This window comes from Gouania willdenowi, chromosome 3 (genome assembly GCF_900634775.1).
Source record: "Gouania willdenowi chromosome 3, fGouWil2.1, whole genome shotgun sequence".
NCBI lineage: Eukaryota > Metazoa > Chordata > Actinopteri > Blenniiformes > Gobiesocidae > Gouania > Gouania willdenowi.
The window spans coordinates 41,790,629-41,812,537 of NC_041046.1; the positions used below are offsets into that span (position 1 = coordinate 41,790,629).

General features: G+C 37.9%; 1 protein-coding gene across 2 annotated transcripts; it reads left to right on the forward strand.

Annotated features, from left to right (window-relative positions):
- The first annotated feature begins 598 nt into the window (after positions 1-598).
- LOC114460919 (USP6 N-terminal-like protein) lies at positions 599-21,351 on the forward strand. Of its 2 annotated transcripts, XM_028442796.1 has the most exons (14): positions 599-789; positions 6,359-6,432; positions 9,122-9,207; positions 10,226-10,265; positions 10,335-10,415; positions 11,219-11,326; positions 11,502-11,611; positions 13,590-13,638; positions 13,736-13,856; positions 15,058-15,152; positions 15,233-15,298; positions 16,810-16,909; positions 17,206-17,358; positions 19,804-21,351. In XM_028442796.1, exons 2-14 carry the CDS (start codon positions 6,367-6,369, stop codon positions 20,373-20,375), a joined length of 1,647 nt encoding a protein of 548 aa, XP_028298597.1. In that variant the 5' UTR covers positions 599-789; positions 6,359-6,366; the 3' UTR covers positions 20,376-21,351. The 2 variants fall into 2 exon arrangements, with proteins under 2 accessions (XP_028298597.1, XP_028298606.1); XM_028442805.1 differs by lacking the exon at positions 6,359-6,432.
- Positions 21,352-21,909: the final 558 nt, after the last annotated feature.

The window sequence follows — 21,909 nt, forward strand, 5'->3', positions numbered from 1 at the left end:
GTACTGTGTGTACTGTGTGTGTACTGACTGTACTGTGTGTGTGTGTGTGTACTGACTGTACTGTGTGTGTGTGTGTACTGACTTTACTGTGTGTGTACTGTGTGTGTGTGTGTGTACTGACTGTACTGTGTGTGTGTGTGTACTGACTGTACTGTGTGTGTGTGTGTGTGTACTGACTGTACTGTGTGTGTGTGTGTACTGACTGTACTGTGTGTGTGTGTGTGTGTGTGTGTGTGTACTGACTGTACTGTGTGTGTGTGTGTGTGTGTGTGTGTGTGTACTGACTGTACTGTGTGTGTGTACTGACTGTACTGTGTGTGTGTGTGTACTGACTGTACTGTGTGTGTGTGTACTGACTGTACTGTGTGTGTGTGTGTGTGTGTGTGTGTGTGTGTGTGTGTGTACTGACTGTACTGTGTGTGTGTGTGTGTATCTCATATATCCAGCAGAGGGCAGTCCTGTTCGGGTCGGGGCTTCTCATTGGTCCAGGTCCCGTTGGTACCGGAGCTTCTGTATCTTTAAGTCCAGGCTTGTGACGCTCGTGCTGGGACTGAGCGCTGCCACGCTGCTGCGCATGCTCAGTGCGGTGGACCCTGACCGGAGCGCCTCTGTCCCACTGTGTGTTTGCGCGTGCGCGTGTGTATGTGCGTGCGTGTGTGCGCTGACGGCAGCCGATGGAGTGAAGCGCAGACCATTGTTACCATCCCGGTGGTGTTTGTTCTGTTACCGGAGGATGAACCGGGGCCGTGTTAGAGCACGGCCAGCACAGCGATACACCGGAGAACCACGGTAAGCACCATATGTACAACATTTATATTTATTTTATGTTTTTAAAAAAAAAAAAAAAAAAAAAATCTCTTTATAATAAACATGATGTCGCGTGAAGCCTGGGCGCTCTGTCCAATCAGGGCTCAGTCTGCCGGAGGCTGCGGGGATGTTTACACTCGATGTATCACCGTGTAACGATCGATGGATCGGACCCGCACCGTCAGTGCGTAAATGTGTAGGATAGGTTATTTTCTAGCACTGGTGTGGCCTGCAGTGGGACCACAGCATCCAGTCACTGGGATGTAAAAAACAGTGAAAACACGGAGGAATAAAAGCATCTCTGTGTCCTGTAGCTTTAAAAACAGAGTGAAATCCCTCAATAAAAGCCTTAGCTTTGGAAAACACAACACACGTGACATTTATTATTTAACCCTAAAGTAAGTCATGTTATGTAGGTCTAATTTCATGCTAGAGCAGCTCTGAGTGAGGAGCCATGGACTGCACGAGAGCACTAATGGTGTGCTGGGGTATCTGCAACGACACATTTTGGTGATGTGGTCCAAAGAGTTAAAGCAGGGGGTACTCAAACAGGATTTGGGGCAACGAGACACTGGGAATGGGTCGCCCGATGTCATAAAAAAAACCTTTTTGAACACCACACTTGCCATATTTGAACCTATTTACCTTTTAATGCATTATTCCTACATTACTCCCATTTCTGGCACTTCTCCATCAAATTCCAAAGCCTTTTCTGCACATTTTTTTCCCACTTTCAAGACATTTTCAGCACTTATAAACCCTTTACACCACTTTTTCCACCTATTGTCACATATGTTGACCCATTATTGTCATTTTTAACCTCTTTTCATCATATTCATGCTTTTTTCATGCTTTTTTTTTTTTTTCCAATTTAACCATATTCACGATTTGTCATGTACTGTAACTGTTCCAATATTGACATTTTGAACCCTTTTTACCACTTTTTCTTTCCACTCTAATTTGCAACTTTTAACCACATCTGTGGTTCTATGTCACTTTTAACCCATTTTATTTCTGATTAAAACAAGGATTTCCATCTTTAAGATGACTCTATACTATGGCACACATAAAAATAATAAACTTCATGGATAACAGTGGATATTATTCAGATGAATAAATAAATGTGGTTATCACAGATTCATAGAACAATGGATCATCATTTTTCTGACTTTATGGATGGACCCCAAAAATCTCTCCCCTTTATTCCCCCTTATAGATGACCATGTCTCCACATGACTGTTCTAGAATGTTCATGTTTGTGTTCAACCACCTTCAATGCTCTGCAGTCAGTTCAAACTAAAGGCGATTACCCGATTATGACAGAACTCTCTTTAGCAAATAGAAAGGAGGTGAAAACGCTCTTTAAGACGACATTTTGTCAAATAATTTGATCATTTTAATGTAGATCTGAGACAAGATGTTAAACAACAAGCTAATCTGAAGTAATCATTTGTGGGAAATTAAGCTTGTGGGCTTGGTTCTTATTCTTATGATGAAATCAAATTAAAACATAATCCATTTTTGTTTCGGGGATTTAAACTAAGACTGAATCCAAATCTGCTGTCATTTACTCTCCCAGTTTGGGCCTCCACCCTTTATACTGGGACACCAGCCAGAAGTGGTGTGTTATTTAGTGCGCTGACCACACGCCGCCACAGCCCGTGTGTGCTTCAGCAGCTCATTTTTAAAGCTTCTGTAAAGCATCAACGTAAACTGCAACGAACCGCTGTGATTGTCGTTTCAACTGTTTCCAATCGTTTCCACTGAGCACCAAACAGTCCCTGTCATGACTGGGAGTTTTTTAGAGCTGTTTAGAGCTTTTTAGAGCTTTTTAGAGCTTTTTAAAGCTTTTTTAGAGCTTTTTAGAGCTTTTTAAGAGCTTTTTAGGGCTGTTTAGAGCTTTTTTAGAGCTGTTCAGCACTCCAGCTCAAGCTAAAAGTGTCATTAGATGATTGCATTGAGTTTAAAGGAAACTGGAGGCAGTCATAAAGGAGGAGGAGGTGTCGTTTTAAGGTCAGGCTGAGTTCAGATTCAGCTACGGGACGTGAACCCATCTGTTAATGTAAATTATTTAAAATAAAAAAAAAACTATTTTAAATCCTCACCAACAGACATTTGTTCTTTTCTTTTAAAATTAGCGACTGTTTCTCTTCTGCATCTGCAGCATTAGGCCTTTTATAAATATCTGTATATTTAAGTTTAGAATGTCTAATAAACTGCCACAGATCATAGAAATGTCTGGAAAACTAAAACTTTCCAAGCAGTTTTCATTCAATTGTCATTCTTTACGTAATTTGATTAATTTTGGACATTTTTCTGGGTTTTTTTTGGTAATGTTTTTGTGTATTTTCTTTTCTTTTTGGATATTTTCCTGTATTTTTGGAGTTATTTTGTGTGTTTTTGTTGTGATTTTGTTGTCAATATATAATATATATATATAAGTGTTTTCTTATCATTTCTTATCATTTCGGAGTCATTTTGCATATTTTTGTATTGATTTTGTGTGTTTTTAGAGTGAATTTTTCTTTCCTTTTGTGCTTTTGGAATAATTTAAATATTAACTATTTTTTGTATTTTTATTGTGGTTTTGTTTGTTTTTAAAGTCATTTTGTACGTTTTGTTGTCATTCTATATGTAATTGGATTACTTTTGTTTATTTTTCTGAGGTTTTTTGGAGGATTTTTGTTGAGTTTTTTTGCATTTTCCTTTATTTTTGTATATTTTCCTGTATTTCTTGAGTCATTTTGTGTATTTTTCTCCTGATTTTGTTTACTTTTAGAGTAATTGAGTGTATTTCTCTCTCATTTTGAATGTTTTTCGAGTCACTATGTATATTTTGTTGTGGTTTTGTGCATTTTCGGAATCATTTTGTGTAATTTTTATTCTTTGATTTTGTGCTTTTGAAGTCATTTGTATATCTTTCCCTCATTTTATGAATATTTTGTGCATTTTTGTTGTGGTTTGGGGTGAATATGTTAATTTTTTCTATCGTTTTGGGAGTTTTTTGAGTCATTTTGTTAATTAATTAATAATAAAGCAACAGCATCTTTGTGTCTGTGCTTCCTTTGTTCGTGCTTTAGGAATAACACACTTTCCCTGCTTAATCCGCCTTTGTAGATATTTCTAATCCAGAAGGTTTGCATGTCGTGTATGTATGTTGTCCAGATTAGCTCTGGGGGGGTTGGGTGGGGGGGTGGGTGTCATTGGTACAGATCTGCACTGAGGAGGCCGATTAAGCAGCTGCTTTGTTTGGGCTCGATTTGGCTGCAGGGTTGAAGTCTCCAGCTGGGACTGAGGCTCGGTTTTATAAAAGACACCAAACTGGCTCAGATACATGTTATAATATTATTCCCCCCCCCCCCCTCCCCCAATGCAATTCTATAATGTTCATGTCAACCGTGCACGATTAGGCTTTTATCTAAAGTTAGGTGGAATCTATAGAAGCTGTGTGATGAGCAAGCGACCTGTGCATGATCTGCATCACACAAGGGCAACATGTCCACATAGCTAACTAATCCCTGGGTCTAGTTTTGTTAAGCCCCCAAATGTAAACAAACAAAATGACAGATAAAAACACACAAAAAACTGTAAAAATGGAAGAAAAAAAAATCCAGATTTACAGAAAAACCCACATAAGAACAATAAATAAAATACACAAAACCACAACAAAAATGCACAAAACAACACAAATATATGAAATGAATCATAAAAAAATAAATAAATAAATGGGATGAAAATATACAAATAAATCAACAAAAATACATAAAAGGTCAACAAAATAACATTAATTGACAAAATTGAAGTTCATCAAATGAATCATAAAATGCACACAAACAACAACAAAAACACAATAAATGGGGCGGAAATATACAAAGAAAGCAACAAAAATACAATAAAAGTCAACATAAATACATACAGATAATCCAAAAGCAACCACAAAAAACACAATAAATGGAATGAAAATATTGAAAAAACTCAACAGAAATACATAAAATGTCAACAAAACAACATACATATACAAAATTGACTCTTTAAACACACAAAACAACTGAAAAAAAAATCACACACAAATAAATAAAAATACAACATAAATACGTAACATTAATCCATAAACAATCACAAAAAACAACAATAACACAATAAATGGGATAAGATATACAAAAAAAACAACAAAAATACATTAAAAGTCAACATAAATACACACATTTGAATCCAAAAACACATAAAATACAAAAAATACACAAAACCGTTATATAAACACACAAAAATGGCACTAAAAATCCACAAAACCTTTTCTGTTCTTTCCTGTATTAATGCTCAGATTGGTCATTATTATATTATGAATGTTGATAATGTGACCCTCGGCTCAGATAAAATCACCTCTGATCTACTTTATTTGTGCTCTATGTGACCCTGCTCTATAATAGAATGAATGGAGTGCTCAATAATGTAGCAGTGGAGCACAACACTTGTGTTCTGATGCTTTATCTAACAAAGCAGGAATGAAGTCACTCATTAGGTCCATTCCACCCCCTCTGTTACTAAAACAGTGTCTCCTGTGTTTGCATAGAGGAACAGATTTTCATCAGAATATAATCAAAGTTACTGATGTAATAACTCAGATATGATGTGTTACAGTTTATCACAGTCAACCATCTTCTAAAGCATCGGTTGGTTAATGTTATGACACCAAGAAACTGATCCTATCTGACGTTTTCAACATAATAGAAAAATAGAAGATAAGAATAGAATACACCTTTATTGAAAACAATAAAGGGAAGAACAAATGTTTTGTGAGTTTTTCTGGTCATTTTGTGTATTTTTCTCTCATTTTGTGTCATTTAGTTGTTATCTTTTTGTCTTTTGTGTGTATTTTTTGTCTAATTTTGTGTAATTGAGTGTATTTCTGTTGTCGTGTTGTATTTTTGGAGTCATTGTTGGTGGATATTTGTTGTAATTTAGTAATTTTGAAGACATTTTTTAGTGTATTTGCGTTTTTATGTCATAATTTTGTAAATTTCTCATTTTCTAATTTTCTTTCACTTTGTGTTTTTTGTCATTGTGTAGTGTATTTTTCTTTAATTTCGAATGTATTTTCATATCAGCATTTAGAATAATGACCAATGTGAGCATTTATATAGAGTGATGATTTGTTTTTGTTGTATTTCGTACGATTTTTTTTTATTGTCATTTTGTGTTTTTGGAGTCGTTTTTGTGTCATTTGGTGATTTTGGATATATTTTTTCTGTATATTTGTTGTGATTTTTGTGTGTTTATGTTGTCATTTTGTAATTTTCTTGTTTTTTGAGTCATTATGTGGTATTTTCGGTGTTTTTGGAGTCTTGTGTATTTTTCTGTAATTCTGTATGTATTTTGAAGTCATTTTTGCGTTTTCTTTCTGGAGCGAGGGCCACATGTGGCCCCTGGTTTGTTCTATTCTATACCTTCCTATCTGATTCAGGCTGACTGGAGATTTTTCCCACACTGTGCTGCCCAGTGACCAGCAGAGCTCCCAGTAACTGACAAGTGTCCTTATCTTTGTTGTCTGCAGATTTTGACATGAAGAAGGACATTGAGACTCTGATAGCAGAGGAACGGGCTGATATACTGTTGAAATATGCTACGGTAGGTGTTAGTTTTCCCTTTAATTCAAATTATCTAAGGATCTACTACTTTTCTTTAGATGTAAATATAATAATAAAGTTATAACAGCGTTTTCAGTGTTATAAATATAAATAATTCTATATAATACTGCCTGTTCTATACTATCTGTGTGTCGGATAAACCATCTGTTTGTTACAAAGTGTTGTTTTATAAATCGGAGGAGGACGAGAGTGTGGCTACGCTTGTGTGTGTGTGTGTGTGAAACGTGGGTGGATGTGTGTGCGCTGCCAAAGAGCCGTAACAACAACATGTTGTGTAACGATAAATTTGTGGCCTCTTTCTGAGGCAACTGGACAGTGATGATGATCATAATTCACGTCAGAAATGTCTTTGGACCCATTTATGTCAACTTATAGCCTCAAACACATGTGGGCGTCGCCATTTTGGAGATTTCAGTCAATCAGCATTCACCTGTCATGTTCTCGTCACATCAGGACGTGTTTCCACTCCCATAGAGAGTCTATGACACGTGTCCAATTCAAGGCATTCAATTCAAAACATGAATCATTGTGTAAACGACAAAATCATTCAGTTGTAGAAATCTCGCTCGTCCAAATCTACAAATTCATTGAAACCAAAGTATTTGTCAGAGCTCACAGTTCTCACTGTGTTTATATCACATGATGGCAGTCATTTTCCATCTCAAATTCTTTAAATAACTCAAATTATTTTCCAAAATCCTGCAATTTTCCTCAAATTACTCCACAAATGTCTCTAAATATAATATGGATTGGTAAATAAATAAAACATTTTGTGATTTTCTTGTTTTATATATATTTATTTTCTATTTACTGGTATTTGTTATCAGTGTATTTTTGTTTTTGTTTTGTGTATTTTTCTGTCATTTTGTGTATTTTTGCTGTCGTTTTGTATCTTTTTCTGTCATTTTGTGTATTTTTGTTGTCGTTTTGTATCTTTTTCTGTCATTTTGTGTATTTTTGTTGTCGTTTTGTGTATTTTTGTTCTTGTTTTGTATATTTTTCTATGGTTTTCTGTATTTTTCCTGTCATTTTGTGTATTTTAATTCTCGTTTTGTATGTTTTTCTGTCATCTTCCATATTTTATGTCACTTTGTGTATTTTTGGAGGCGTCCTGTCTTTATTTGGCATCATTTCGCACATTTACACTACGCTAAAAAAAAACTGGGGGCAGCATGTGGCCCATGTCTGGGGGGTTTTGCACAAAACCAGGATAGGGGATAAAGCCTGGAAAAATCAGCTATCTTGGATAAACTTAACCTTAAGTCGGTTGAAAGCCGGCCAAGTTCATCCAGGACAAGTAACCATGGTGATTTAGCCTCTACAGCTAACCTGTAATCATGGTGATTTAGCCTCTACAGCTAACTTTGTTCTTTCCTATGTTAATGCTCAGGTTGTTCAATATTCTGAACGTTAACATGAATGTTGATAAAGTGAACTTCAGATCAGCTGCTGTCACGTGTTTGCATGTGAAACCAATGAAAGTCCAGTTTGATGCACTGGTTTCCTGAATGCTGTGTTGCAATGGAACCAAAGGAGAGCGTGTGGTGAATTCAGGTTAAATTAACTCAGGTTTGGACATCTCTGCTGGAACACTGTGTGTCCTGGAAACTATTTTTAGTCTTCTCACTTTCATGAGGGTGACGTCGCTCCCGGCTCTACAAACCATGAAACTGTGCACGTTTACCCCCCCTCTCCTCCTCCAGCCCAGGATGCTGATTGGTTGCTTCCCAGACCTGCAGCCAACCAGACAGCAGTGATGGTATTGACAGAGAGCTCTGTGATTGGCTGTGGGAGGATTAGTTCTCCCTCTATGTTATGTCAACATTGTTAGAAAGCTACTGGAATGGAATTTCCATGATGTAAAGTGAAGGATTTTTACTGTTTCTACAGCATTTTACACATAAATACACCTGCCTTCATTTACATCAGACATGGGCAACTGGTGGCCCGCAGGCTGCATTTGGCCCTCAACCTATTTTTTACGGCCCCAAGACGAACACACAAATCGACTTCAACAACACGCAAAGTAACCGAAAAATATACATAAGTGCAGAAAAATCTGAGCAAATGTCTCCAAAATGATACAAAACAACAACTAAAACAAACACAATTAGAGAAAAATATACATAATGACTCCAAAATCAGACAAAACAACCAAAACACATAAAATGACTCGAAAAATGCACAAAATTATTCCAAAACTGGACAAAAATACTCAAAACGACAGAAAAATCAGACAAAACAATGACAAAAACACATTAGATAACAGCAAAATACACAAAATGATTCCAAAAACATACAAAACAACAACTAAAACAAACAAATGGTGGAAATATATACTCTATGATTCCAAAAACACACAAACTAACAACTAAAACACACAAAATGATGGAAAAATATACAAACTGATTCCAAAAAGGCACTAAACAACACCCAAAACAAGCAAAATGACAGACAAATGTGCAAAATTAATAAGAAAGAAACACAACATGACAACAAAAACAGATACAATAACACAATACACAAAATGCTAAGATTGGTCTTTATTCTAAATTCTTATTCTACATGAATGTTGATCATGTGACCCTCGGATCAGTCGATCACAGTTTTGTGGCCCCCGTGATGACACTGTGTTGATTTGTCTAACGTTGTGTTTTTTCTGTGTGCAGGGCAGACAGGGTGGAGTGGAGATCAACCCCTGGGAGGATGGAGAATACAGCCTCTACAAAGTCATCGACCGCTTCGGCTTCCTGCAGTAAGTCTGTCCCACGCCTCGGAAATTAAAACAAATACTGGAAATGATTACGAATATTTGCCTTCTTCATTAGAGAGAAACTCAGGTCTGTACTAAATGATTACACTCTAGATTACGGACACTCATAGTGTGTGGATGAGTCATGAATCACTATAGAGATGAAAGCATGGGCAACTTTTATCACTGGATCATAGTTTGTGATTAGTGATTATCAAAATAAATGTCAGCATTTTGAAAAATTACCAATCTGAACATCAATAAGAACAAAGGTTTCTTTTTTCTCATTTTTATTTTGACATTTTATCAGTTTTTGTTGTAATTTTGTGTGTGTGTGTGTGTGTGTTTTTTTTAAAGTCATTCTATGTATTATTTTAGTGCTTTTGGATATATTTTGTGTGTTTTTGTTGTTTCGTGTGATTTTGAAATCATTTTTGAAAGTTTCTGATGTAGTTTTATGATTTTGGGAGTCATTCTGTGTATCTTGTAGTTATTTTACACATTTTTGGATACATTTTGTACATTTTTTGTATATTTTAGTTGGGTGTGACTTTAAAACTCATTTTGTGTGTTTTTTGGAGTCTTTCTGTATGTTTTTATTGGATACATTTTGTGTATTTGGTTAGTGTGATTTGAAGATGATTTTGCCTGTTTCTGTTGTCGTTTTGTGATTTTTTGAGTCATTCTGTGTATCTTTTTAGTTGTTTTGTGCATTGTATTGTTTTTTTTTGTATTTTTTTGTCATTTTGTGTGTTTCAAATGTGATTTTGTATGTTTCAGAAATCATTTTTTGTGTTTTTGTTCTCCTTCTGCCCATTTTTCGAAGCCTTTTGTCTAATTTTGATGTACTTTTGTGTATTTTTCTCTGATTTTTGTGTTTTTTCTTGGAGTCATTTTCTGTATTTGTTATTGGAGCCACACAATATTAGCCGCACGCTGTCGTCTGACGTCTCTGATAAAAACGCTTTAATAAAAGCAGCTAATTTCTGTTCCAAATGTGTTTCTCCGTGTCTTTGCTCAGTGAGGTGGAGCTGCCAGCACCGACTGTGCACGAGGAAAAGGTAAAGCTGGTCACTCATTTCTAAACTGAAGCCTGTGTGTTTATTTATCAAGTGCGTTCACTTCCACAGCGGAAGCAGCTGGAGATCGAGCGAGTTGAGAAGTGGCTGAAGATGGTGAAGAAGTGGGAAAAATACAAGAACAGTGACCGGGTGGGTGACACCAACCAGTTTAGAGTTTAGATAAAAATGGATTAAGTTTAAATGTCCCACATCATGCTATTTTTGACCCACCTCTATTTGTTCTAAGAACTCTAAAAACATAGTATTTGAGGTTTATTTTCCTAAACTCATCTGTTTTCCAGAGTTTTAGCCTCTGAAAACTCACTTTCTGACCAACTCTACACAAACAGGCTGATTTGTGGCCTACTTATGCATATTCATGAGTGGGCGTGTCTATAGACAGGACAATGACTTCCTCCTCCCCACACAGTGACGTAGGGCCAGAGGACGGCCCACCCTACCACCCACCCACTCCGTAGCTGTGCTCATGCTGCTTTATAAACACGAGACAGAGCGTGGGGGCGGGGCGTTCACCGGTACATACGTAGACTGTAGAAAATACATACATAGCACTGAGCGAAGGACGCTGAAATGCTCACCTTTGTGGGCGTGTCTATTTACAAGTCAATAACGGCAGAGAGCTTCCTGGAGGCGTGGCTTCTCCAGCTCAGTGCTGCGTCAAATTCGTCATCAAAGTGGGAACGCGTCATCAAATTGTAGCGAGGTGTTTGGGTTCACCCTGTAGTAAGAAAGGAGCAAATCACCCTCTAACTAACGATTGAGGGAATCAATGAAAAAAACACTTTGGGCCTGTGTATGAAGCCCTAATAGCACTTTATCATGTTTAAAGCACAGAAAAGTCCATTTAGCGTAACATGGGCCCTTTATGAGTGCTGCTTTCTCTCCCTTTGCTGCAGTCTATGGTACACGTATCTATGTTTTTTCACCCTCAGATGGTGAAACGGGTGTATAAAGGAATCCCTCTGCAGCTCAGAGGAAGAGCCTGGGCTCTCATGCTGGATGTGGAGAGGATGAAGAAGGAGAATCAGGGCAAATACGAGGTGATTATATGACCCAGGTCTTCTATTATTGACAAATAAACCTTATAATTCATTTACTTCCCCTTCATTTGACAAGTAAAAAAGGAAAAATAGAAAAGATTCACATTTCCTTTGTCATCTATAGATAATGTTCTAGGGCAACCATTAATTCTCGTCTTCCCTTTTTTTTCCTCAGAAAATGAAAGATCAGGCCAAACTGTGTTCATCGGAGATCAAACAGATCGACCTGGACATCAACAGGACGTTTAGAAAACACATCATGTTCATGGATCGCTTTGGAGTGAAGTGGGTTTCTCCGTCACATAACTTCACAAACACAAAAATACACAAAATGATTCCAAAACCGCACAAAACAACAACTAAAACAATCAGTTACCTCACAAACACACAAAATGACAGAAAAATATACAAAATAATTCCCAAAACACACAAAACAATAACTAAAACAATCAAAAACTATTCCAAAACCACACAAAATATACAAAATAATTCCAAAAACACACAAAACAATAACTAAAACAATCAAAATTACCTTACGAACACACAAAATGACAGAAAAAATATACAAAATGATTCCAAAACCACACAAAACAATTAAAATATACAAAATGACTATGTTTTCTTAAATCCAGAGGGTGGACAGAAAATGTGATATATGCCTATCTTCATAGAAACCCACAGTTTAGACAGTGTCAAAAGTAACACTAACAAGGGGCTCAATAAAGAACAAAATAAGTCATTTAGAAGCTGCAGATGCAATAAAAAAAGCACTTTAAACGCACACTTGTGGAGGTTTGATGAGGTTAAAGACATCCAATGGTTGCCATGGTAACGTAAACTTCCCGTTTCAACTGGATGACTCGTAACTAAGCACTTAAACGTCACCTTGAAATGACATTTCCCCATAGACTCTCTGTGGGAGCGAGGGTGAGTATACCTTATGCGTAAAAGCTGATTGGCTGAAATCTCCAAAATGGTGACGCCCACATTTAAAGGGTTATTACGTGTCAGTGCCTGACTTGAGCCTGAACTCTGAGCTGGACGGGCTATGGCGTTGCTATGGAAACCTGATTCCTCAGCAGTGATGTCACTGACTGTTTGACAGACCACATGTGGGACAGAGCAGCAGTGGAAAGTCAGCGCTCTACAGAAATGAAGCAATGACCACGACGAGTGTTCTTTCTCCATGGTTACGCTCCGTTGGGATTTAAAGGGACATTCCCACCGTGTATTGACTGTGTTGCAAATATTTCAAAAAAGCAGAGTGACAGGTTTCCTGTAACTTTGGTTCATTTATGACAACAACAGTTTACAAAGTGTGCCTAAAGTAGTGCTTCTCAAGGTGCGGGGCGCGCCCCCCTGGTGGGGAATGGAGACATGACAGGTGTGGCGCGACAAACAGGAGGACATTTTTATTTTCCTGCCAATCTCCTGAAAAACCTTTCTTCATTAACAATAAAGATTGTTAACACTGAATAAAACACCGACACACAAAGAAAGTGATAATGAGAAGCTTAAAAATGAAAAGAGCATTAAATATGAATCTGCATTAGAACTAAGTGTAACGTGGAACTAAAGTGCAAACATTTTGCAGAATTTCCTGTTTTGTTTTCTGAAACTTTTTGGCACCGATTGCAAACAATGTTTCATGATTTCCTGTATTTTTTTGACTGCTGCACTTTTACATTTTGTTTTTTTAATGCAGTTTATTTTAGCTTTTGATTTAATTATGAAACATGTAACTTGCGTTATGAAACATGATGTTACTGGTTCCCTCTTCGTTCATTTCATTCTTGCACCAAATGTTCTTTTTAGTTTTCTACTACACTTTTAAATGTGTGTTTTTTTTAATTAGTTTAATTTAGTTTTTGATTTATTATGAAATATGATGTTACTTGTTCCCTGTTAGTTCCATAAATTTGAAAAAGTGTTTATTATGGCCAAGAGCATGCTCAGTAACTCTAAATGACACTGCAGTGATAGATGATGTGTTAGCAGCAGGAATAATAATGGAAATGTGTTTTTTTTTTCTGCTTTTGTTTTGTCTCTTTTCTCATTTCCTGTGCTTTTCAATAACTTCCCCTCGTGATTATTTTCCCTGTCTGTCACATTTATCCTCTGGTCCTCTCTTCATTTATTCCTTCTTTTTTCACTTGTTTGATTTTTTGTGGACTTTACATTTTCTTCTCCTTTTCTCCTCATCCTGTTTTGTCTTTATAACATAACATCTTCCTCATCTACTCTTTGTCTTTCCTCTCCTCAGACAACAGTCCCTGTTTAACGTCCTCTCTGCGTATTCAGTCTACAACACGGTAAGGGTCCCATCGCTATAAAAGACCACGTTAGTTAACTATGTTTAAATTGTGATGATTCAGCACCATGAATGGGTTGAATCTGAACTGTGTGCAGGAGGTGAGCTACTGTCAGGGCATGAGTCAGCTGGCTGCTCTGCTGCTGATGTACATGAACGAGGAGGACGCGTTCTGGGCCCTGTCTCAGCTGCTGACCAATCAGAAGCACGGCATGCACGGTGAGACGTGACCCACGGCTCAGAGACGGGCAGCGTTTATCACAGGAAACTGGGATTATCTGATCCAGGGGCCACATTATCAATATTTACTGATCTGAGTGTTAATACAGGAAGGAACGTTTGTTGTTGATTAGTAGAGTCATTATGTTCTAGTGTTCTCTTTGTGTCTTTTGTTGTGGAATTGTGCGTTTTTGAAGTTATTTTCTGTGTAACGTGGAACTAAAGTGCAAGAATTTCCTGTTTTGTTTTCTGAAGCTTTTTGCCACATATTGCAAACAAAGTTTCATGATTTCCTGTATTTTTTGACTGCCGCACTTTTACATTTGTTTTTTTTTTTTTTAAATTCAGGTGATTAGTTTATTTTAGCTTTTGTTTTATTTATGAAACATGTAACTTGCGTTATGAAACATGATGTTACTGGTTCCCTCTTCATTCATTTCATTCTTGCACCAAATGTTCTTAGTTTTCTACTACACTTTTAAATATGTTCTTTTGTTGTTGTTGCAGTAATTAGTTTAATTTAGTTTTTGATTTATTATGAAATATGATGTTACTTGTTCCCATTTTGTATATTTTTCAGTCGTTTTTTAAACGTTTGTTGTTGATTATGAGAGTCATTATGTTCTCGGGTTCTTTTGTTGTCGAATTGTGTGTTTTTGAAGTCATTTTCTGTATTTCTGTTTTGTTTTGTATATTTTTCTGTTATCTCTTATTTGTGTTGTTGTTTTGTCTCTCAGTTGTCATTGCGTGCATTTTTCTGGTATTCCAGGAATTTTTGTTGTCATTTTTTTCGAGTCATTGTGTGTTTTTGTTTTTGTTATCATGTTGTGTGTTCTTGTCATTTTCCATTTCTGTCGTTTACTACATTTTTGTTGTCGATTAGTTATTAGTTAGTTAGTTTTATTTTGTGTGTTTTCTTTTTGAAGTCATTTTCTGTATTTTTGTTATGGACATTTGTTGGCATTTTAAGTCATATTATGTAACTTTGTTGGCATTTTGTGTGTTTTTAGGAGTCCTTTTGTGTATTTTCTTTTATATTTTTTGTATCTTAGTTGTTACTTTGCTGTTGTTTGGTTTTTTAAAAAAAAAAGTTTTGAATGAGTTTGTTTTGGGTGCTGCCAGTTGCTCACGTCAGCGCAAAGTGTTTAAAGAACTCAATCACAGGCTGGTGGGAATTAAACAGGATTCTCTCTTTTTTAAGGCTTTTTTGTTCCTGGCTTTCCTAAACTTCAGCGCTTCCAGACGCATCACGACCAGATCATTTCCAAACTCATACCTAAGCTAAAGAAACATCTGGTGAGTTTTTGTTCACACAGCTGCAGCTGAACGGGATGCTGAATGGATTATTTCCTGATTGTCTCTTTGTTTCCTTACAGGACAGAGAGCAGATGTCTGCAGGCATCTACAGCACCAAGTGGTTCCTCCAGTGTTTCATTGACAGGGTGAGGACTCATCATCATTCCTCTCCTTCCACCTAATTCAGACATAGGCAACTGGTGGCACAGGGACCACGAGTGGCCCTTGGTCTAATTTTGCACTGCACCAAAATGAAATGCAAAAAATTACTAATAATCCATGATATGAAAGAAAATAGACAACGTTTACTCCAAAGACACACAAGACGACAACAAAAATACAGAAAATTACTGGAACAAAAAATGACAAATACACAAAATACTTGAAAAAACATTTAAATCACAAAGAAACAACAATAATTGACTCTAAAAACACACAAACAAACAACAAAAAAACACTAAATGACTACAATAATCCTTGATTTGACAGAAAATAGACAACGTTTACTCAAGACGACTACAAAAATACAGAAAATTATACAAAACAACAATAAAGCTCTCAAAAATGTCTCCAAAAACTACAAAATCATAAAGAAACAACAATAATTCACTCTAAAAACACACAAAATGAGAAAAATATATAAACAACAAAGAAAAAACCCACAAAAGGACTCCAACGTTACAATTAAATTACACAAATTCACTCCAAAAACACACACGACTACAGGAATACACAATAATAACAAAACTATACAAAACAACCCTTTCTTCTTTCCTGTAATAATGTTGGTCATTATTCTACTCTGATAACACTTTCCATCTCTGTCCTATATCTTGATGTTTCCCATTGAGCATGAGCTGAATTTAACAAACAACTAAATATGAAGAAATAACAAGAAATTTGGATGAAATCTGATCAACAATTTCTCCTGATTAAAAACATTCTCCAGAAAACAAAAAACTGCCCTCATGTGAACGTGATCCCTTCCCACAGCGCCCAGGCAGCGTGCCCGTCACGTCTGACCAACAGGAAGTTTGTTTTTTGTTCTCGCCACCACCAGACTTCCTAAAGTTTGAACAGAAACAAGCGCTTAAGAAGATGAATGAACGAGAATAAAAACCGCAACACTTTTTTATTCATTTTGATCTAGATTTTAACTACAACTGCTTTACTGTAGAAGAAGAGAGTAGAAAATCATTTTCAAGAATGAATCTTGAACTTTTTGACAGTTTAAGCTGGTTTGCTGTCACATATGCAAGACAAAACCTCCTGTACGATGAAGCTTTTTATTTGCAAAGCCGTGAAATCATGAACAAACATAAATGAAATATAAGTAAACTCAGAGTTCCTAAACGGGATGGCTGCAGCACACGTCTTGGTGATTTGCAGAGGTTTGAGACATTGCATTAGTAGCTGTCTTGCTAAGCTGTTATTAGCCTCCTTCGTTCCATGCCCACAATCCTGTGGTGTTGGTCTGGCAGTGAGGGGCCGCTGTCAGCACTTCTCCATCCTGCTGAGCTGAGCTGAGGGGCCGGGGGCCTCTGAGGTCTGGGACTCCACCAAACAAACCTCCCCGACTCCAGCAGGATGGAGAGTGTGCAGATACGTCAATGCGCTGACATCCACAATCTGACCGTTTATGTTTCCCCCCGTGTAGACGCCGTTCACCTTGACCCTTCGCTTGTGGGACATCTTCATCCTGGAGGGGGACAAACTCCTCACGGCCATGGCCTACACCGTGTTGAAGATGCACAAGAGTAAGAAATGACTCCATAGACACTCCACTTTTACTCCAGCATCTAGTAATAAGGGGTTTTCCATGCCAAAGCAGAATTGTGGGAAAGTTGAAAACTTGTGGTTTCAATCCATCAAGTAAGAAAATGTGGTCGCAGAACATTTGTAAGCAAGAATTCTATAGTAGAAGAAGAACGTCCCATTAGGACAGACAGAAGTAGACAATGGTTATCAGAAGAAACACGGCATGTGATACACATTGTGTCTTTGTGTGTGTGTGTGTGTGTGTGTGTGTGTGTGTGTGTGTGCCGTCTCGCAGAGCGGATGCTGAAGATGTCCCTGGAGGAGTTGCGTGAGTTCCTGCAGGAGCGCATCGCTCAGACCTTCTCCTGCAGTGATGACCTGGTCGTGGAGCAGTTGCAGGCCAACATGGCCGAGCTGAGGAAGATGAAGCTGGACCTTCCTCCACCAGGTACGGTAATGCCACGTGTTAAAAAGTCAAGGAAAAGTTCATTAATCCTGAGACAAGCTGAAGGACGGATGAAAAGACAAGTGTTTCGGTCCTGGAGAGCTACTGTCCTGTGTGTCTTAGATGTCTTTCTAGCTCCACAGAAAGCTTGATAATGAGCTACTTTTTACAATCAGCTGTGGTGGAACAGGGGAGCATCTAAAACGTGCAGGATCCCTGATAAATAGTTTGGGATGTTTAAAGGTTTGTTGGTGAAAAATGGCAGAAATGCTTCTGTCAAACTTTGCCTAAAGCAGCTGTGGCTACAGCAGAATGACTGGTGTTCGTTTCGAATCCAAATCACAACCCCCAATTAGAAAAGTGGACAAAATCCTGGTAAATTTTTTCCTGTTTATTAAATGTCAACATGTATGAAATACTGTTTGTGTTATTATTAGGGGCCAGAGATCCTAATCTGCTGCTGCTTCTTCTGAGGAAATCCTATTCCCCATGCGCGACAATCACCACATTTAGCACAAAAGTCCACTTTCATCCCAGATTGCATCATCTGCAAAATCAGGCCAATAATCCTAAAGGTGGCGCTACAGCAAGCCTCTAAAAATCAAAATTTTGAAAATTCACAACAAATCAACCACATGTGCTACAGATTTGCAACTTTCGCCAAAATGTAGCTCCACTACTGAAGTAACTTTTTTTTTTTGTACATTTAAACCTTTTGCAAATTATCAAGTCCATCACTCTGTTTTTATCAAAAAATTTAAATTTATCAAACCTCCCACAATTATTGCTCGATTGATATCAAACTTGCTACGTCACATCCTCAGGCTGTCCTACACAAACCATCCACACAGATTTTAGATTAATTAAAAACTGAGCCTACAGTGGATCAAAAATGTTTGTCTATTAATGGTAAACATATACTTGCAAATTCTTGCTATAAATACTTTGATTGTTCATTAAAAAAAACACTTTGGTGTCATCGTAGATGATGTTTGAAAAACATCAGGATTTTATCTAAAAAATGTAATTTTTCTCAGCATTTTGAATTTTGCTTCCATGCGAATGATTGGAATCATTTCTAAACATTGGTTTTCCACTTATCGAGCCAATAAATCATTGTTAGAAACAAATTACCAACATTTCCAAGCTGTTTAGGCGCAATGTGTGTATTTTTGTCCTAATAACTTTAAACGCTGCTGTCACATTTCGCCTAAAATAACCTAAAATTTTACAGATGAAGCTGGAATTTTGTCCATTTCTTTCATGAAGGTGTTTTGGTATTTTGTCCTGTTACTTATTGGTCTGTCAGTTAAACCAGTATCTGCCTCAGGATACAGGATCCTTCTTTCCTAAGTCTCCCAGTTTCCCTCACACTCTATAACATCAGGAACGTGTTGTTCCGTCAGTCCTTGGTTTCCTTTCTGCTCGTCCTCAGTCGATCCTTCTGAACTTGATAGTTCCAGTGAGTGGTGGGAGTTAAAAAGCAGATACCGATCTGTGCGTGTGTTGGTTTCCTGTAAACCTCAACGCCTCATATCTCCATCTCCAGTCCAAAAAGAACACACTGTTTCCACTGATTTTGACTTGATATATCCGTATGGTTTATCCCTCCAAGTAATCTGTTTTGTTGGAGGTGCATTATAATAAATCTCAGGGATACAGTGAGGAATAAACCTCGGACTGGTCACCAGTTCATCACATCACTCTGACTGTCAGAGGCAGCCTCACTAGTCAAAGAGCCACCCAAAGTCTTAATCTTATCATTTATTATATATTTATCATTTTGAAAGCCTGAGGCTTACAGATTTTCAGACTTCATTAACTGAAATAATTAAAAATGTATTTCAGTAAAACTAAACTAAAAAATAAAAACAATTCTGAGGAACATTTTGAAGCTAAACACTGAGATTCAAACTGACTGCTAAAGTTCACACTGATTCAATGCAGAAAAAGTCTTAACATGTATGTGGGTGTCTTATTTTGAAAATCTACCAAGCAGCTGCCCACACACGTGCACACACGTCTGTATATGATCTACTGTATATGTATATGTAAATGTTTATTGCTTATTTTTATTCTTTTCTCATTTATTGTTTTTAAATGACTGAATTTGTCCTTTTAATTATTAAATTCTTGTCTTACCTTGTCTTGTCTCGTCTTGTCTCTCTGTATCTTGCCATGTCTTGTTGTATCATGTCTTGTCTTGTTTCATCTCGTCTTGTGGGGTGGGGCCTTGTCATTTCTTTTTGTGTGGTGTTGTGTCTTATCTTGTCGCGCCTCGCCTCGTATTGTCGCGCATTGCCGTGACTTGTCTTGTCGTGTGGTGTCTTGTCTTGTCTTGCCTCCCTGCCTCGTCTTGTATTGTCTCGCTTTGTCCTGTCTTGTCTTGCCTTGCCGTGTGGTGTCTTGTCTTTTCGTGTGGTGTCTTGTCGTGTCCTTCTGTTTCAGGAAAGCCTGATGAGTTTCCTCGTAAGCCACTCGGCCAGGAGCTGCCGGTCCTCCTGAGTCCTGTCCCGCCCTCCAGTAGAAAGCCTTCCTCTGCCAGCGGGTTGCCCCGAGCGTCCATAAACCTTAACATCATGTCCAATCAGTCGGACGTCATCTCCCCTGACCAAAGCCCTTCCAAGGATTCCAAGTACCTGGATGCTGCAGACGAAGCCCCTCTGCCTTCTCCGGACCCTGTTATCATCCACAGCCAGGCACTGCTGACCCCTGACGGCTCACCACTGATGGGGCCACCTCCGTATCGGTCCCCAGAGACGGAGCATTCGTCTGCGGACCTGACGGACACGGGTACTGAAGACACTTGGGATCAACCCTCCCATCAGCTGGTGCGGACTTTATCAGCACCCATAGCTCAGGTGGCTGCACCGGTGTCGGGTGTGACCCAGTCTGAGAGCCTGTTGGCGGTGGAGGCGACCGAGGACCGGAACGTGTCTCGACTGCTGGAGCAGGCAGACGCTCTGTCGTCCAACACCAGCAAGAAACCAAGCTCTGCTCAGGCTGCCACAGATTCATGATTGACACAAGCTCAACGCAAGTCAAGGCCAAAGGTTTGAGGAGAACTCTTCCAAAGTGGATCAGTCCGATTGAAAGTGTCGAGCAATAATTGCTTCTAAGTCTCTAAAATCACCTTGGATTCATCATATTTCAACTTCAGTAGAAGCCAATGGAAGGCATTCCTCCTGGGCAAGAGGAGAATATGGAAACCTACCACAGTAATGCAGAGAACTTGATTTAGTCCTGATCATCGAGTCCTGCAAATGAAAGAAAACAGTCAAAGGTTGGAGAAAAAGTTCAGTTTTTCATATACTTCATTAAAGACTGACACATTTTTCGTATTCCGTGCAAAAAGCCTGTTTATACTAGGCTTTACACCGATCTGATGGCTACAGTATATTGGATCGGCCGATTATTTCCATCATGCAGTTATTGTGATTGGCTGTAATGTCTTAATTCCGATCAATGACGTCATTGTCGCGATTAAGCTTTCTGTAGATGCTCCCATTGCATTGTTTTATCCGCCTCACCGGCCCACATCACCGAGATGTTGGCTCTACGTGACACAGCTCTACAGTATTTCACTCATATCTGGCAGTCAGAGCGATGAGCCAGGTGTTAAAGATTAAGTGGTGGCCATTTTAACTGACGACCGACTTCCGTTTGCATTAGCTGCAGCAACTAGCTACGCTAACGGAAGTCGGTACGGAATTGCTGCAGCTACCTCCGCTATGCACCCGTGAAGAGGAAAATTGCCTACTCTTCCTTTCCCTCACAGTCCCAAGGATGCATCTATAGCAGGGGTCACCAGCCTTTCTGAAACAGTGAGCTACTTCATAGGTACTGCATAGTCCGGAGTAATGCCAGTTAGAAAAGCACTTTTTAAATACTACCTTTTCACAGTTTCACCTTAATTAGAGGGTAAGATAGCAGTAGTAAATAATTCCAGCAAGTGCTTTTTGACTTCTTTTTGAATATTGTTAAGGTTTCTTTTATTTAGACGACTGTTTTTCAGGAAATGTACTTTGATCTCCTGACATGTTTCGACTGTCAACTGCCAGTCTTCTTCAGAGGCGTCTGCTGATCGCTCTGATGTTTCCATGACTTCTGCATAATAATTCCAGCAAGTTCTTTTTGTCTTCTTTTTTAATAACATGTTAAGGTTTCATTTATTGACTTCTGTTTTTCACATCAAAGTGAATAGCAGATGCCTCTGAAGAAGACTGGCAGTTGAAAGTCAAAATATGTCAGGAGATCAAAGTAAATTTCCTGGAAAAACAGTTGTCTGAATACATGAAACCATAACATATAAAAGGTAGGAAATGTTGAGGTTTCAACATGAAACACTTTATTTCTCCTAATTTATGCAATGTTTAATTTTCATTAAATTTTTACAGAAAATCCACCTAACATTTTTTAGAAATATATTTTAATATTATATATAACATAACACTGACCATACATTAGATCTGCAACAGCTAAAAACATTTGTCACAATGTTTCAGTGAAAATAAAAATGTAAAGATGGTTAATTTAATACTACAACTTTATCAG

What these genes read in the sequence shown, in the direction of transcription:
- LOC114460919 (XM_028442796.1), top strand. Translation starts at nt 6,367, where the DNA reads ATGAAGAAGGACATTGAGACTCTGATAGCAGAGGAACGGGCTGATATA. An exon ending in CGTATTCAGTCTACAACACG is followed by an intron (nt 13,639 to 13,735) that starts GTAAGGGTCCCA and finishes AACTGTGTGCAG; the next exon opens with GAGGTGAGCTACTGTCAGGG. An exon ending in CTAAGCTAAAGAAACATCTG is followed by an intron (nt 15,153 to 15,232) that starts GTGAGTTTTTGT and finishes GTTTCCTTACAG; the next exon opens with GACAGAGAGCAGATGTCTGC.